General features: G+C 43.6%; 1 protein-coding gene across 1 annotated transcript; it reads left to right on the forward strand.

Annotated features, from left to right (window-relative positions):
• Positions 1–1078: 1078 nt before the first annotated feature.
• Positions 1079–1645, forward strand: LOC311328507 (ion-translocating oxidoreductase complex subunit G-like; the record flags this gene model as incomplete). Its single annotated transcript, XM_084462466.1, has 1 exon — positions 1079–1645. One exon carries the CDS (start codon positions 1079–1081, stop codon positions 1643–1645), a length of 567 nt encoding a protein of 188 aa, XP_084318592.1.
• Positions 1646–19540: the final 17895 nt, after the last annotated feature.

The following is a 19540-nucleotide window of genomic DNA, read 5'->3' on the forward strand; positions in this document are numbered from 1 at the left end:
CACCATGATCAATGTTATCTGGTGCTCCACGGTCGCTCTTATCTGTGAAGCTACTGTGGTTTCACTGCGTAAAAGATCTGTGAGTTTCTACCTGAGTGATTGCAGTGCTTTGGTTACCGGATTACTGCTCGGACTGGCACTACCTTCTTTTGCCCCATGGTGGTTATCGTTAGTTGCGGTGACATTCAGTATGGTAATTGGCAAACATCTTTATGGTGGCCTTGGTCATAATCCATTTAACCCGGCCATGCTTGGTTATGCTCTTGTCCTAATCTCTTTCCCACAGGAAATGACCACTTGGTTACCAGCGATTGGTCTGGAAGGACATAACAACAACCTGCTCGATGCCCTGTTCACTATTTTCCCATTGGGCCATGGGGTGAATATTGATGCTATCAGCATGGCCACACCGCTGGATGTATTAAGGGAAAACAAGAGCCTGACCATCAATGAGCTGTGGGAAGCCAATCCGGTATTTGATGGATTCGCAGGTCGTGGCCATATGTGGGTCAATATGGCCTATCTGGCTGGAGGTGCCTTACTAATCTGGGGGAAAGTATTTACCTGGCATGCTCCGGTAGGGATGCTGGCAGCTATTGCCCTTATGGCTACCCTCTTCTGGAACGGCACAGGATCGGAGAGCCATGGCTCTCCCCTGTTTCACCTTCTCAGTGGTGCCACCATGCTGGGAGCTTTCTTCATTATTACCGACCCGGTCAGTGGCGCTACCAGTAACATGGGCCGACTGATTTTCGGTGCCGGTGTTGGCATTATGGTTTATGTCATCCGCGCCTGGGGTGGTTATCCGGATGGTATTGCTTTTGCCACTTTGCTTATGAATATGGCAGCGCCCACCATTGATTATTACACCCAGCCACGCACTTATGGCCACCGCAAGGCCAATAAAGGCCTGCCAAAGAAGGGCTGAATCATGAGTGACAGCCAGATGCCTTTAAAAGACACGACAGATGACAAGGCCTACACCGCTAATAGCCTGATCCAGAGCATTTCCCGCAATAGCCTAGGACTTGGCCTGTTTGCTATATTTACCGTAGGCCTGATTTCAGTAACCTGGATAATGACTCAAGAAAGAATTAAGACACAGGTTCGTGCTTATGAAACCAAAGCACTGATGGAGATTCTGCCTGCAGATACTCACGACAATACACTTGTAGACTCCAAAATCAGCCTAGAGCCTTCTCGCTTACTTTCCAGCCAAGATCAGCGTAAAGCCTATATTGAGCTTAATGATGGAGAGGTATCTGCAGTGATTCTGCCGGTGACCGCACCTGATGGTTATAGTGGGAAGATTGAGCTTCTGGTTGGTATCAACCGGAATGGAACTCTGGCAGGAGTACGAGCGATTACCCACAAAGAGACTCCAGGACTTGGCGACAAAATCAACACCAATGTAACCAACTGGATTCTTGGTTTTTCTGGTAAGTCTCTGACTAACCATACCTCTGAACGTTGGGGAGTAAAAAAAGATGGCGGTGATTTTGATCAGTTCACCAGTGCAACCATTACCCCCAGAGCCGTCGTAGCAGCAGTTTACCGTGCACTTCAATACTTCGAGGAAAACCGTAACCTATTGCTGGATCCTCTCAGGATGAACGGCATCAGCGAGGAGATCCTGAATGAGTGATAACGCCTGGGCCAAAAAGAGACCATCCACAAGCAGCATTCCCAAAATTGCTCTGGATGGCCTCTGGAAAAACAACCCTGCACTAGTTCAGTTACTGGGCCTATGCCCTTTACTGGGAGTCTCCAGCAGTGTAGTTAACGCTCTTGGGTTGAGTGTTGCGACCATGCTGGTTGTGATGGGATCAAACGTTGCAGTCTCACTTATACGACACCAAATAACTGATGTTATTCGTCTGCCTACGTGCCTTATGGTTATCGCTTCATTTACTACCTGTATCGAATTGCTCATGCAGGCCTATACTTATGAACTCTATCGAATACTGGGTATTTTTATTCCATTGATTGTCACCAACTGCATTATTCTTGGCCGAGCTGATGTCTTTGCCTCAAGAAACCAAGTACTACCAGCCGCTTTTGATGGCTTAATGATGAGCACTGGGTTCTCCGTCATTCTGGTATTACTTGGGGCACTGCGTGAGCTAATTGGCCATGGTACGCTCTTTGCAGGCATGGAGCTATTGCTAGGCCCGGTTGCAGCTGATTGGACCATCACGGTAATCCCCAACTATAAGCAGTTCCTATTCGCCATTCTCCCACCTGGTGCATTTGTCTTCATGGGCTTTTTGATTGCGATTAAAAATATTATTGATCACCGTTTGGAAGAGAGAAGGAAGAATTTAGAACCACCGACTACCAAGGAGAGTAAACGGGTAAGGGTTACCGGTAATATCTGATCACGTGTCTAACTAATTACCAGTACCTTATTTCTGGATGCGCTGTCCGTTAAATCAAGTTATTTTAAGCTAGTTTTAACAGACACGGTGTTCGTCGCCTTGCAGGAAACAAAGTTCTGGAATATTATCTTCAGTGTCAAACCACTCTCATCTGCTGGTGCTACAATAGCCAGAGTTCTTGAAGTCGATAAAAATATTAAAGTAAAAGCAGAAGAGACAACACATGATCATGAACTAAGTAACGTGAGTTCGACGCTAAGAAAGCCATTGGTTCACCTTCTGTTAGTACCAAAACATCAATATGTGGCTTGCTGGGCTACCGTGCATAAGAAATAAATATTGGCATCAAGTTTACAGCAAAGTAAAACCTGATTACCACTGTTCATCAATTAACTTAAGGAGCCTTGATGGCATGTAGCAAGTTCGCGCAGCCATACTAACCAAACCTTGATACCATTGCTTTCAAATCAAAGCGCCAGTTGAATCGATAGCAATATTCAGCAAGGTATCTTGACAGATGCTTCTGGTTAATATTGTGGTAACTGCATTTCAAAGAATTTTTGACGTTCCCAATCATGGTATGGACCCACGTAAACAACTCATTAGCCATAGATTCGTAACCACCACCTGTCACCACTGCTGTATGTGGGTGTCCCTGCGGCGGCTATTCCTGTGAATGCACCTATATCATCACTTACAACACAGCAGGTATAATCACCGAGATCATTTTGCGCCCAGAGTTACAGCTCCTTTTCCAGGAAACTGGCAACCATGCTGAAACACATGTACAGCTGGTAGTTTTCCTCGTTGGTTTGCACGGCGGCAATAAACGAGTATTTGTTTTCAGAACCTCTTCCACGTTTTGCACCACCATAGTAGGAATCATCTATCTGAACATGTCTCTGCAGAGGACAGCTGTCATCACGTTCTTTCATTACCTGCATAAGCTTGTGCTGCAAGCGCCAAGCAGAATTATAAGAGATTCCCAGCTGTCTCAAGGGCTCTAGGCCTATATGCCATTCCTAGTCTGAGTCATTAAAAACATCCTAGAAACCAAGTGGTAAAGGACGGTTTGCTAGCTTCCAGAATAGTGTCACTGGTCAATGATGTCTGGTGACGGCAGCGATTACACTGGTAGAGCTCACGGGTTTTTATGGTGCAATACTCTGACAACAGCACAGAGGACATTCAAACCCATTCGGCCTCCTCCATTTGAAAAACTGCGCACGGTATTGTTGTTCCTAGCCGTATTGCTGAAAGAACTCCACAAGCTCATGCCTTTCTGACACTGAATTTTGTTCTTGCCCATGATGCACCTCCTACTTTGAGGAAAAACGGAGTCGTAAGTTTAGACGATAAGGAGGCTAGGTAAGATGGCAATAAGGAAGTTAAATGGTGAACGATGTCAAGTCTGCTTGATCTGTAAAATATTCTTCACCTGATCATTCCCGTTTTCTATTACTGCCAGTTTCCGCAACATCACTTTATCAAAGGCCTACAGCTCTTTTGGCTGCATATTACCCCTGACTTTCGTTACTAGATTCAGGCCTTTATCCTGCAACCAAGCTACCAACTTCTCAGAGACATAGCCCTTATCTACATCAATACAACCAGTTAACTATTCGATGAAATTTGGTACTGGTTTAAGGTCACCGGTGTTAGCCATTGTCAAGCAAAATGATAGAATTTCCCAAAGATGGTTAATGATAAAGTGTAACTCAAAACCAACCTTCCAACCTGTAGAAGTTTTCCCCCGTTTATCTTCTTCACTGAAACCTTGTGACTATTGATCCTATGGTTGTCACGGACAACGATGGGCGTAGAATCAATAAATGACAGGCCCGTTGGTTGCCACATACACTGAGACTTTAGATAAACCGCCAGTGGTATCAAAGCCTGTTTCCTGAGTTTTACCAAACGATTGCAAGGTACTAGATTCTTAAAGTAGTCTGATTTATGTTGTGTGATCAGTCGCTGGTAATAGCGCTTGAAATTGAGAAAGGCACTCTGATGGAAATTGGGCAACTATTTTGATATGGCAATGCAGCCGCTAAAACATCATGGTTTTCGATATATCCGGTAACAAAAGAGACAGTTTTATGGTGATATAACGTCGTCAAACCAATAACTACATAACACCGTCTCTTGTGAACGCATCCTGCTACAATACCCTCGATTATTCATTCTTCTCACCAGTTTGTGATCATTTGAACGCTAGCATTAAGCACCTTGAAATCCAATCTCCAACAAGAGCATGGCCCCATAGAGAGCTATATTCAGACTGAAGGCAACGAAGTGTTGTGCCTTCTCCTCCAAGGAGATCTGGATAAACAGCCAAATGATGAACTGCAGCAATCGTCGGTAACTGGTAGCGACGATGAGCAGAGAAATTACGTCAGAAAAAATACATACCAACAACTGACCAGCTTGTTTGGTTCTGTCGTAGTCAGGCGTCGCAGTTACAGCCAGCAGAAACAATCCAGCGTGTTTCCGCTGGATGCTCAGTTAAACCTCAATACCGACAAGTACTCTGAGGGCATTAGGATAAAAATTGTCAGCGATATTATTGATAGCTCTTATGATCCAACTATTAAACGACATCATTAGAGTTGCTCCGGTATGGTTGGAAAACGACAGGTTATGCAACTGGTAGCGGATACGACTCAAAACTTTGAGGTTTTTTACGAACAGCGCAAGGTTTGGTTTGAGCAAACAGAAGACCTACAGATCATCAGTTTTGATGGTAATGGCCTAATTATACGCCAAGAAGGGTTGAAGTAAGCAACACGGAAGAACGCACAAAAGAGTCAACAAGAGCTGCAAACCAAGCTCAGTCCGGGAGAGAAGAAAGATCGCAAACGAATGGCACAGGTAGCCACCGTTTATACGGTAAAACCTAATCATCGAACGGCAAAATCGGTCATGTATATGGATATGGATCGAAAGAGCAACGAAGTTGTTAAATTCCGTTCTCCCTCCATGAATAAGAGAGTATTGGCCAGTGTAGAAAGAGAGGCGAAAGCCGTGATAGAAGAAGCTTTCGAGGCAGCGCTCAGGCTATATCAGGAGTAGAAACGGCAGTTGGTCATTATTATTGATGAGCACCTTCATCAGCGGAAACCGATTACCGGGATTATGAAAAAGCAGGGAATTAAGGCAACCATCATCATGGACTTTATCCATGTACTTGAATATCTGTGGAAAGCCGTTCACTGCTTACACGACGAGAGGGATGAGTATATTGAAAGCTTGGTGACAGAACGGTCCCTGAAGAGACTCAGGGGAGAGTTTGACAAAGTGGACAAGGGAATCAGGCAAAGTGCGGTAAAGGCAGGTCCTCCAAAACTGGAGCCCATTGATAAGTGTGCAGACTATCTTCAAAACAACCGTCCTAGCCTCTGCTATAACAAAGCGCTGGATGCTGGCTATCCAATTGCCAGTGGAGTCATTGAGTGAGCTTGCCGCCATTTGCAAGGAGCAGAGGCTGTATTTAAGCTACGCTCACTGGATTCAAGTGGAGATTGGCAGGCGTATTAAAACTCCAGCAGGAATGCTCTCGCCTTCGTAATCATGAAGAACTGATGAATGTAGCGTCGTAGCAAGGAACCCACACCAATTGGAACTTCCATAAGTAATGCTTTCGCATTCGTTATCATGGAGAACTAATGAATGTGGCGTCGTAGCAAGGGAACCACGCCCATTGTCTTTCCTTCAAGCCAACCACACATCGCTCTTGATTATCTATCGTTAACTCATTAATTGCCTGGAAACAGGATAATACCCATAGGCCGGTCTGGTTCTGGCAGGCTTTTTCTTCTGATTTGAAAAGAATCGGCTTTGTCTTTTCAGCTCATGTCTTATTCTGTGCTGTAAAGCAACAGAGACCATCAGGCAAAGTATCATTACCATCAGCAGCTCTTCAATTCGTACAGGTTTTTAAAGGTACATGGAAGACACAAGGTAATTCTGGCTCTGCAGAAATCGAAATCCTCTTTCAACATGTTGCTGCAACTTAATAGGTAGCCAACAATTCACCTACATTCAGATCGTACTGATTCAAGTCATTAGTGCCCAGAATAAAGCAGCCAAGTGAAGCCTATGCACCTCGTACTTCTCGCATGCTACGAAGCAGGCTGCTTGTACATGATATTCCATACAGTGAGGATCACTATCCGTCGCTGGATGGCCTTTTTTTTCCAAAAGCAGACTTGCTAATAACCTCTGGCTCTGAGCTTTGACAGTATTCACATTGCTTTTGCCAGAGAGACAATGACTTCAAAGTATCATCCCTGCAGCGAAATACCTTTTTGCCCAGTTCCCCCATATTACCTGCCCCCTGCAGTACTTGTCTGTACTCTTTTGGTCAGTGCTTTCTGGTCACTTAGCCTGTGATTATCATTCTGGAACAGAACCAAACATTGCCAAACCTCTTCATAACAGGAAGATACTTCAGCAGAGTAATAATCCTCATGGTCTTCAACAGGCTGCAATGACATCTAAGGCGCTTTTTTAACTAACTCCTTTACCTCCTTTATATTCACGGAAACCAGCGAGATAAATAGCTGTTTCCCCTGATCAAGAGACTGAATGGTTTCGGCAACATACAGTACCGCATCAACTACCAGATAGCGATTATTCAAGGCCTCTTTGAAGCAGGCCAAGTGCTTTTTTATGATCTGATTAAAGCAGGTCATGTCATTTATATTGCCGATGCATGTTGCCATAAATAGAGGAATACCAGCCTGATTCTCTGTCATTAACTGCAAGACCACTGGATTCAAGTCAGGACGGTGATCACGGCTATAACCTTGGCAGATATGGATGCAGGTCAAGGCATCTGGGTTTTCATCGCCGTTGTAATCAAACTGGTACCGTCCAGATTCAATGCCCGCAAGGAAGTTTCAGAGGTTCCGTTGCAACTTCCACAGACATGGGTTCTGCTTTAATATGTTGCCATTATCCAACCCACCAGTGAAGTCCCGTGCTGAGTTGTAAAAAACGTCATTTCCCCAAAGATATCATTCTTCAAGCAGTCCGTTAGTATCTTTCCCATGCCATAAGTTATCGCTATCTGAAAGAAATTCTGGCAGAACGTGGAGTTAACGTTGACCACTCAACCATCAATCAGTGGGTCCTACGCTACGCTCCTCCACTTGAAGGGTACATCGGAAACGACGCCAAGTGAGTGGCTGCTCCTAGCGTATAAACGAGACTTACTATCAAAGTGTCTGGCAAGTTGGTTTATCTGTATTGGGCAGTCGATAGTCATAGGTTAGCAACCGTCGATTCCCTACTGACAAAACAGTGTGATCAAAAGGCTGCAAAGAGATTTTTTAATAAACCCATGGCTCAAAATGGTGTTCCGACCACGATCACTATTGATAAAAGCAGTGCCAATACCGCCAGCCAGAATTCACTGAATAGTGAACTGAAATAGAAGGTGCATCATAGCCAAGAACAAAATTCAGTTCCAGAAAGGCATGAGCCTTGTAGAGTTCTTTCAGCAATATGACCAAGAACAACAATGCCGTGCCCAATTTTTCAAATGCCGGTGGCCTAATGAGTTTGAATGTCTCTGTGTTGTTGTCGGTAGTATTGCGTCCTAAAACCAGTGAGCTCTACCAATGCAATCGCTGCCGTCACCAGACATCATTGACCAGTGGCGCCACTCTGGAGGCTAGCAAACTGCTCTTTACCACTTGGTTTCTAGGCTTGTTAAATGACTCAGACCAAGAATGGCATATCGGCCATAGAGCTCTCGAGACGTATGGGAATCTCTTATAATGCTGCTTGGCAGCTTGAAGCACAATCTTATGCAGGTAATGGAAGAACGTGATGACAGCCGTCCTCTGCAGGGACATGTTCAGATGGATGATTCCTACTGAGGTGGTGACAAACATAGAGGCAAACGTGAAAAAGGTTCGAAAAACAAACGCCTATTTGTTGCCACCGTGCAAACCAACGAGGAAAACTACCAGCTGTATATGCGTTTCAGCATGGTCACCAGTTCCCGGGAAAAGGAATTGTAGCTCTGGGCGCAAAAGCATCTCTGTGATCATACCTGCGATGCTATCAGTGATGCCCTCGGTGCATTCACAGGCATAGCCGACGCCTGACACCCACATACAGCATTGGTGACAGGTGGTGGTCACGAATCGATGGCTAATGAATTGTTTATGTTGGTCAACACCATGATCTGGAACGTCAAAAATTCTCTGAAAGGCAGTTACCACAATATTAACCAGAAGTATCTGCAAAAATACCTTGCTGAATATTTCTGTCGATCCAACCGCCGCTTTGATTTGAAAGCAATGGTATCAAGGCTTGGTTACATGGCTGCGCCAACTTGCCACATGCCGCAAGGCTCCTTAAACTGACTGATGAACAGTGGTCATCAGGATGCCATTTGACCTCCAGAATGGCTCGCAAGCTGCTTGCACACGATAGCGGTTCATATCTGAATATAATGTCAGGACGTCCGCCAATACAGTCTGAGAACTTAATCACTGCCGGTTAAAAAAGCATTAGAAAGGCTGTAGCCTGATTATTGGGCTTACGATCGTTCAATACAAAATGGCTAATCAATAACTCCACCGAACTTCGCATACTATATGTAATAACATATGGTGACAGTTAAGTATTTTCATTATAATGCCCCACTCGATGATTCCAATGTTAAAAGAGGTTGTCCCATGAACGTAATGGATCAAATAAAAGAACAGGTTGAATCCCATACTATCCTGCTGTACATGAAAGGCTCTCCTAAATTACCGCAGTGTGGTTTTTCTTCGAAGGCTGTTCAGACTCTTATGGCTTGTGGCGAACAATTTGCGTTTATTGATGTGTTGGCTAACCCAAAGATTCGTGCCAACCTGACGAAGTATGCTAACTGGCCTACGTTTCCACAGCTGTGGATTAATGGTAAGCTAATTGGTGGTAGTGACATTATGATTGATATGTTCAACAGTGGAGAGCTGCAACAGCTGATTTCTGAAGCTACTGGCTCTTCTGAAAAGACGGATGGCTGATCATTGATTTTGTCATTTTGCTTAAGCCTATCTCGCTCTAAATATGCTTTTGGTGCGGCTCTTTTGATACGAGAAGGCAGTCACTAAAACATTATGGTTTGCGATATATCCGGTAACGAAAAAGGGACTGGTTTATGGCGGTATAGCATTGTCAAACCAATAACTCCATAACACCGTCTCTTGTGAGCATCCTACGGCGATACCATCAATTACGCATTCTTATCACCAGCTCGTGATCATTTGGACGCTCTCACTCAGCACCTTTAATCCACTATCCAACAAGATCATGGCACCGTAGAGAGCTATACCCATACTGAAGGCAACGCAGTGTTGCGCCTTCTCCTCCAAGAGTATCTGTATAAACAGGCCAATGATGAACCACAGCAATCGTAGGTAACTGGTAACGACGGTGAGTAGAAGAATTACGTCAGAAAAAATACCTCCAGACAACTGACCAGCTTGTTTGGTTTTGTCGTAATCAGGCGTGGCAGTTACAGCCCGTGGAAGCAATCAAGCGTATTTCCTCTGGATGCTCAGTTAAACCTCAATACTGACCAGTACTCTGATAGCATGAAGGAAAAAATTCAGAGATGTGATGGATCGCTCTTATGATCGAACGATTAAACAACATCGTGAGAGTTGCCTAAGGATGTTTGGAAAACGAAGACTATGCAATTGGCAGCTGATACGGTTCAAAACTTTGAGGCGTTTGATGAACAGCGCAAGGTTGTGGTTGAGCAAATAGAAGACCTGCTGATCCTCAGTTTTGACGGTAAGAACCTAGCGATGCGCTAGGAATGGTTGAGGGAAACAACTAGGAAGAACGCGCAAAAGAGTCAGCAGAAGCTGCAACCAAAGCTAATTTTGGCAAGAAGAAAGATCGCAAACGAATGGCACAAGTAGGCACCGTTTATACGATAAAATCACATCCTAGAACGTCAAAATTGGTCATGGATATAGATCGGAAGAACGACAACAGTGTTAAATTCCGTCCTCCACACAAGAATAAGAGAGTGTGGGCCAGTGCAGAAAGAGAGGCGGAAGCCGTGGTAGAAGAAGCTTTCTAAGCAGCGCTCAGGCGAGATCAAGAGCAGAAACGGCAGTGGATCATTGTTATGTATTGGCACCATCATCAGCGGAAACTGATTACCGTGATTAACGCGATGTAGACTCTTTAAGAGCCACTGGGAGCTTAAAGTCCCTGACTTTCCAAGGAGTACACCGCACATAGTGTATGCTAGTCAAACATAATTATACTTGATCTGCCGGCTATTGACTTGTAAGTTGGATGTCGCCCTATGTTTTCCAGAGTTTGGCCATATGGACGTATTAGCTGAAGCCATTGAAAATCATGTGATGCTCGACTTTCATGGAAAGTAAGAAGAGTCGAACATCGCGAGGGATTATGAAAAATAAGTGAGCTCAGGCAACCATAATAATGGACTTTATCCATGTACTTTAGTATCTGTGGAAACCCGTTCACTGCTTACGACAAGGGGCCTAGGCTATTGAAACTTGGATGGTAGAACGGTCCCTGAAGATACTCAGTGGGTGTCTGACAAGGCAGCTTGTAGAATCCAGCAAAGTGCGAGCAAGAGAGGTCTGACAAAACGTGAGTTTGTTTATAAGTATTCAGACTGTCTCCAAAAAACCGTCCTAGGCTATGCATGACAAGGCTCTGTATGCTGGCTATCAAATTGCCAGTGGAGTCATTAGTGAGCTTACCACTCTATAATCAATGGCCGTATAGATCGAACCTGAACAAAGTGGAATTTGCAAGAGGCATAGGCTGTATTGGAGCTACATCTCCGGATTGAAGTGAAGATTGGCAAGCTTATAGGAACTTCCATAAGGAATGCTCTCGCCTTCATAGTCATGGAGGAATAATAAAGATGGCGTCGTAGCAAGGAACACCCATAAAGAGGATTTATATTTCTGAAGAGCTAGGATTACCTAGTATCGTCCCTTATCTTAAAAATCCTGAACGCATAAAAACGCTGCTGATGGTACTAACACTCTGTCTGATAGACTATACTGCTTCACAGTACAGGATAAGACATCATTTGAAAAGACAAGACTGATTCTTTCCAAATCAGAAGAAAAACCGTGCCAGAACCACGCCTCCGTATGGGTATTATCCTGTTTCCAAGTAGTTAATGATCTAATGATCTAATGATCTAATGATCTAATGATCTATAATCAAGAGTGCCATATGGATAGCTTGAAGGAAAGATAATGTACGATCATTCAGATTTTAGGCGTTTTTAACGAGTCAGTATATTCCTGATATGGTTGATGAAAGACAGATGTATATCCTCACGCTATGTTTGACTTTTATTACTTCCCAGAAAAGTCGAACTTACCATGATTTCCAAGTGGTTAAGCGAATACAACCATATGCCCAAACTCTGTAAACCCTATAGCAACTGCCCAACTCTCACGCCGATAGCCGCCAGATTAAGAATATAATGTTTGGTGAGGCTCTTTTAATACGCAATGCAGCTGCTAAAACATAGCCTGATTACCAGCTTACCTAAGCATCCTACTCATATAAACTTACGCCTCAGTTTTTCCTCAAAGTATAAGGTGCATTGTGGCCAAGAACAAAATTCAGTTTCAGAAAGGCATGAGCCTTGTGGAGTTATTTCAGCAATATGGCCAAGAACAACAATGCCATGACCAGTTTTTCAAATGCCGGTGACCAAATAGGTTCGACTGTCCTGTGTTGTTGTCAGGAGTATTTCACCACAAAAACCCGTGAGCTCTACCAGTTCAATCGCTGCCGTCACCAGACATCTTGGACCAGTGACACCATTATGGAAGCTAGCAAACTGCTATTTACCACTTGGTTTCTAGGCATGTTTTTAATGACTCATAACAAGAATAGCATATAGGCCATGGAGCTATCTAGGCAGCAGGGAATCTCTTATAATGCTGCTTGGCGCTTGGCGCACCAGCTTATGCAGGTAATGAAAGAACGTGATGACCACCGTCCCCTGCAGGAACATGTTCATATGGATGATTCCTATTGGGTTGGTGAAAAACATAGAGGTAACCGGGAAAGAAGTTCTGAAAACAAACACCCATTTATTGCCGCGGTGCAAACCAACGAGGAAAACTACCAGCCGTATATGAGTTCCTGCATGGTCACCAATTCCCGGGAAAAGGAGCTGGAACTCTGGACGCAACAGCATCTAGGTTATCGTACCTGCTGTGTTATCAGTGATGGCCTCGGTGCATTCACAGGAATAGCCGCCGCCGGACAGTCACATACAGCAGTTATGGCAGATGGTGGTCACGAATCGATGGCTAACGTGTTGTTTACGTGGGTCAACACCATGATCTGGAACGTCAAAAATTCACTGAAAGCCAGTTACCACAATATTAACCAGAAGCATATGCCAAAATACCGTGCTGAATATTGCTATCGATTCAACCGGCGCTTTAATTTGAAAGCAATGATATCCAAGCTTGGTTACATGGCTTCGCAAACTTACCCACTGCCTGCAAGGCCACTTAAGCTGGATGATGAACAGTGGTAGTCATAAAACATCATGGTTTTCAATATATCCGGTAACGAAAAAGGAACGGTTTTATGGTGATATAACGTCACCACACCAATGATTACATAACCCAGTCTCTTCTGAACGCATCCTACGCGAATACCAAAGGCTATTCATTTTTCTCACTAGCTTGTGATCATTTGGACGCTATCATCCAGCACCTTGAATCCACGCTCCAACAAGAGCATAGCACCATAGAGAGCTATATCCAGACTGAAGGAAACAAAATGTTGCACCCACTCCTCAAGGGTATCTGGATCAGTAGGCCAATGATGAGCTGCAGCAATCGTCGGTAACTGGTAACAACGTTTAGCAAAGAAATTACGTCAGGGGAAATACCTACAGACAACTAACCAGCTTGTTTGGTTCTGTCGTAGGTACAGCCAGCTGAAGAAATACACCGTGTTCCCACTGTATGCTCAGTTAGACCTAAATACTGACAAGTACTCTGATGGCATTAGGAAAAAATTGTAATCAATATGATGGATCGTTCTTATGATCGAACGATTAAACAACATAGTGAGAGTTGCCTAAGTATGGTTAGAAACCGATAGACTATGCAACTAGTAGCGGATATGGCTCAAGACTTTGAGGCTTTTTACAAACAGCGCAAGGTTATGATTGAGCAAACAGAAGACCTGTAGATCCTTAGTTTTGACGGTAAAGTCTTGGTGATGCGCCAAGAATGGTTGAGAGAAGCAACACGGAAGAACGCGCAAAATAATCAGCAGAAGCTGCAAACTAGGCTAAGTCTAGGAGAGAAGAAAGATCGCAAACAATGCCACAGGTTATATGGTAAACCCTAATCCTCGAACGGCAAAATCGGTCATGGCCATGGATCGGAAGAGCAACAACATTGTGAAATTCCGTCCTCCCGCCAAGAATAAGAGAGTGAGGACAAGTGTAGAAGGAGAGGCGGAATCCGTGGCAGAAAAAACTTTCCAGGAAGCGCTCAGGCTAGGTCCGGAGCAGAAACGGCAGTTGGCCATTGTTATTGATTGACACCATCATCAGCGGAAACTGATTCCCGATATTATGAGAAAGAATGAGTTTAGGCAGCCATCATTATGGACTTTATCCATATATTTTAATATCTGTGGAAAGCCGGTCACTGCTACACGACAAGATGTATGAGGCTATTGAAAGCTGGGTGGCAAAACGGTCCATGAAGATACTCAGGGGAGAGTCTGACAAGGTGGCTCTGGGAATCCGGTAAAGTGCGAACAAGATAGGTCTGACAAACCGGGAGGCCATTGGTAGGGGTGCAGACTATCTTCAAAAAAACCGTCCTAGGCTCTGCTATAACAAGGTGCTGGATGCTGGATATCCGATTGCAAATCGGAGTCATTAAGTGAACTTGCCGCCATTTGATCAATGTCCATATGGATCTAACCTAGGCAAAGTGTAGTTTGCAAGGGACAGCGGCTGTGTTAAAGCTATGCTCACTGTATTCAAGTGGAAATTGACAGGCGTATTGGAACTTCCATAAGGAATGCTCTTGCCTTCGTAATCATGGAGAACTAATGAATGTAACGTCGTAGCAAGGGAACCACACCAAATTATGTTGCGCTAACGGACACTATTTACGCTCTCATCAGCGGTAGCCTATGGCTTATAAACTTTCATGGCCTCTAAAAAAGTCTAACATCTCATTATCTTATAAAAACAGTTAAAAGCCATTGGGAGTGGTTCTTTTGATACGACAATGAAGCCGCTAAAGCATCAGGGTTTCCGATCTACCAGGGAACGGAAAAGATACGGTTTTAACGTGAGTTCTACTAGATAATACCATTCGCTACATAGGCTTCAGACTTTTTGTGCATATTCATGTTACAGAAAAAGAGTAATTGGAGTACTGTCTTAGCTGGCAAATGCTCCTAAGTAGCCATTGAGCACTTTTCAAAAAGCATAACTATAACTCAAACCATTAAAATCCAAGGGCTATAGCCAAAACTAAAGCGTCGAACGCACGGTAGTTATTGGTTTTACGACGTTTGTAACCATAGAAACATCCCTTTTCCGTTACCAAGTATATCGAAAACCATGATGTTTTAGCGGCTGCATTGTTGTATCAAAAGAACCACACCCAAAGCCATTGACAGCAAAGAAAACAACCATCAATGCAATATAATTAAGCGAAACATAAGGAACGACCGATCACATTACCCTTTAGACAATGTCAAGCATACAAAAAATTTACAAAAAACTAAACCAATTTGATCTATTATTGGTACTTTTAAAACTATCGATCATTGTTTCCCTGATTACCATCTAACCTAAGCTATGCTTCTCGTCTAACATTACGACCTAGGTTTTCCTCGAAGTAGGATGTGTGTCATGGCCAAGAATAAAATCCAGTTTCAAAAAGGCATGAGCTTTATGGAGTTCTGTCAGCAATGTGCCCAAGAACAACAATGCCGTGACCAGTTCCCCAAATGCCGATGGCCTAATTGGTTTGAATGTCCTCTGTGTTGTTGTAGTCTGTATTACACCCTAAAAACCAGTGAGCTCTACCAGTGCAACCGCTGCCGCCACCAGACATCATTGACCGGTGGAACCATTCTGAAAGCTAGCAAACTGCCTTTTACCACTTGGTTTCTAGGCATGTTTTTAATGACTCAGACCAAGAATGGTATATCGTCCTTGGAGCTCTCAAGACAGCTGGGAATCTCGTATAATGCTGTTTGGCGCTGGAAGCACAAGCTTATGCAGGTAATGACAGAACGGGATGACAGCCGTCCCCTGCAGGGACATGCGCAGATGGATGGTTCCTACTGTGGTGGTGAAAAACATGGAGGCGACCGGAGAATAGGTTATGAAGCCAAACACCACTTTGTTGCCAACGAGGAAAACCAGCAGCTGTATATGCGTTTCAGCATGGCCACTAAGTTCCGGAGAAAAGAGCTGGAACTATGGGCGCAAAAGCGTCTCGGTAATCATACCTGCCGTGTTGTCAGTGATGTCCTCGTGGCATTCACAGGAATAGCCGACACCGGACACCTGCATACAGCAATGGTGACATGTGGTGGTTCCGAATCGGTGCCTAATGAGTTGTTAACGTGGGTCCACACTATGATCGGGAACGTCAAAAATTCTCTGCAAGTCAATTACAACAATATCAACCAGAAGCATCTGCCAAAATACCTTACTGAATATTGTTATCGATTCAACTGGCCCTTTGATTTGAAAGCAATGGCATACAGGCTGGGTTACATGGCTACGCGAACTTGCCCCATGGAAGCAAGGCTCATCAAGCTTGCTGAGGAACAGTAGAAATAAGGTTGTTTTTTCTGACATTAGTTCTTCATCTAAGATCAATACCAAAAAAGACCAGACATCTAAAACAATCAATCATATAAAATTAATACTCAAAAATGTTTAACTACAATCAAGGGAAAGTAAAAGTTAGAAAAAAAATAAAGTTACTTATAATAGCCTTGGTTATTATAAGTGATGCTTTTGGAGATATGGAAATCTCTAATAGCTACCAGTTAATCCATGATAATCTTTCTAAAATTCATTCCGTTGATAAATATAGGAATGCAATTAACTCTCAATATCAGAAGCACGCATTACCTGACATTATTTTAACACCAGGAGAAAGGCGAAGTATTATTCTTCAAAGCCTTGCACACAGGTATAAGGTCGGCAACAAAATACTTTCTAGACATGCTGTTCAAGACTTACATTTGCTAAGTGGTACTCAGCACAGCCCTACTCAAAGCCTTCTTAGCAAAATAGGCCATCCAGTTACGGTAATGGGGGAAATTATGCTGGCAGAAATACTAATATCACCAACTACTAATTTACAAACACTTCAAGAACGTCAACAAGCTTTACAGTATTTAATTGATCATCCAAAGGTCATATTCCAACTTGAAGAAAGCTTGATCCATTATGCTGCAGATGAAGATGGCTTAATTGCGTTACTTAACCCATCCGACATAGTAAACAGTCACCTTTTTAAGGATATTGATAATCAGACTTACCTACCTGGTCTAACCACCAGTGGGACACATGAAGAAATTGCTCGTCGACTAAGGGAAACTTTTAATTTATTGGGAGCTTTGAATGCCCCGCTTGTACTAGTTGGTTCAATACTCTACAGCACTCTTTATACTCAAAATGGTGTGTTAAGTGGATTGCTGAAAGCTCTGGCCAAGCTACCAACTGGTATGAACAATTCTATTTCTGAAAATTATCACCATTATTTTCATGATTCTCTTGAACTAAAGGAGATCTGCACAGCAGGAAGTGTCATTGTTCTTCAGGTAATAGCTCTCTATAGATTTTACCAAAATTTTCAAGATAACAAAGCAGCATACAGCTTCGTGATGGAGCGCAGCCGCAGGCCAGGGAGAGCTCTGGAAAATGCCAAGATTTTAAAAAAGCAACTTCAAAAACACCGAGTTCTGGAAACCATCATGGAGTATAACAGTGGCTTCTTAAAATTTCACAATTCAACTCAGGTTCAGGAATTGATGACTCTTTTGAAGGATGCCCCAGAAAGGGCACCTGACCCAATTTCTTACATATCAACCAATATGGGTCGCTATAAAAGAGGCTTGATGCTACTTCGTCGGAATCATAGCTCACTGATCCGCATTATGCAGGCTGTGGGCGAAATCGACGCATGGCTCACTGTAGCTAAGCTACTACAATCAGCTTCACTTCGTGATAGCAATCCATTTACTTTTGCACAATATGAAACAGAAACCAAAGAACCTGTACTAAAGATACAAGATTTATGGAACCCTCTGCTATCTCCGACTATTTCTGTGCCAAGTAGCTTTTCTTCAGGCTATCCGTTCCCAGCACATACTATAGTCACAGGACCAAATGCTGCTGGAAAGTCAACTGCAATTCTTGGCATTGCTCTTAATGTCATCATGGCACAAACATTATCCATTACCGCAGCCCCCTCACTTAGAATAACTCCATTTTCTTTTATTCATACCCATATTGAAGGGGAGCCAGAAACCATGTACGGCATATCCAGCTTTCATTCAGAATCTAAACGGGCCATAAAGCTACTGAAAAAACTGCAGGATTTGCCCAAAAACCACCTGAGCATCACTTTTTTCGATGAAATTTTCATCAACACAACTCCCAAGGAAGGAGAGCTTGGGGCATTAGCGTATATGACAGCTATAGGGAATATTCCACAAGCCCTAAGCATATCATCTACCTATTATACCAACTTGGCATTATTAGCTAATAAATACCCACTGTCTTTTCAAAATTATCATGTCAATGCAAATACCAACAGTGATGGTAACTTATACTACGATTACGTTTTGAAACTAGGTTTTTCAACGCAAAGCTTAACCCTTCATATCCTTAAAGAAGAAGGTATGCAGCTGGAGCTACTTGATGATATTCAGAAGGCCATGAGTAATCTTGAAAGCTGCATTCAAGATACTGATGAAATCTCACAATAGCTAATAGCTCTTTTTCCAATGCCTCTGCTTCCTCGGCCAAACCAGACTGAATCTGGCACCTCCCAGATGGCTATGACTGACCAGCGCTCTGCCACCGTGCCAATACATAATCCGCCTGACAATTGAAAGTCCCAAGCCATAGCCTCCAGATTTGCGTGTTCTACTATCATCCAATCGTGAAAAAGCAGAAAAAACCCGCTCCCACTGTTCTGCCGGAATTCCTAGGCCATCATCATCTACATCGATCCGGCAAGTATACTGAGTTAAGGAAAAACGTACCTGTACCTTGACATCAGCATACCGACAAGCATTACCCACTAAATTCTGTATGGCCCGATGAATATAACGCCGATCAATTGAAACAAAACGACTAGAGTTTAGTACATTACATGGGATGTGTTCAATTTCTACCAAGTTCTGCAGCCGTAGGTGCTCTCCAACCACCTGAGTCACTACTTCATCAACATCATGTCGCTTCAGACTAATGGTTGGCGCGCCATGTTCAAGATTTGAGTAAGTTAGAAACTCATCGACAAGGTTATCCATTTCTTGGATATCCTGGTCCATACCTTCAAGCTGTGCCTCCCGTTCTTCAGATGTTCTGGCATCAGCAACCAAGTCAAGACCAAAGCGTAACCGTGCAACAGGTGTTCTCAATTCATGAGAGACTCCTCTAATCATCTCTTTCTGCAGGCTGAGAAGACGCTTAATATGATCCGCCATGGCGTTTAATGCCATGGCCAAGCGACCTATAGAGTCGGCTCCACCAACATTAACACGAACATCAAAATCGCCACGACTGAATCTAATAGCGGCTCTCTCCAACTTTCTCAGTCGCTTCTCCATCCCCCTCACCAGAATGTAAATAGCAAGGCTCATGGAGATCAGAACAAACAGGCCAATGATCAAGATCAGTTTGAAAGGATATAGGTTAAGTAGTTTCAATGGCCCCAAGTGAAGTATCTGATCACTATCCGCCATTTGTGCGTAGAGCTGTAACGTTTCATCCCTCACACTCAACACAGTAACTACACTTCCATGCCTTAGCTGGCTCTGTTGCAATGGTGTTAAATGGATACTCTGGTAGCGGATAATAGTAACGGGGAAACTTAATGATACAGCAGATCGCT

Source organism: Borostomias antarcticus (genome assembly GCF_949987555.1).
Source record: "Borostomias antarcticus genome assembly, contig: scaffold_63, whole genome shotgun sequence".
NCBI lineage: Eukaryota > Metazoa > Chordata > Actinopteri > Stomiiformes > Stomiidae > Borostomias > Borostomias antarcticus.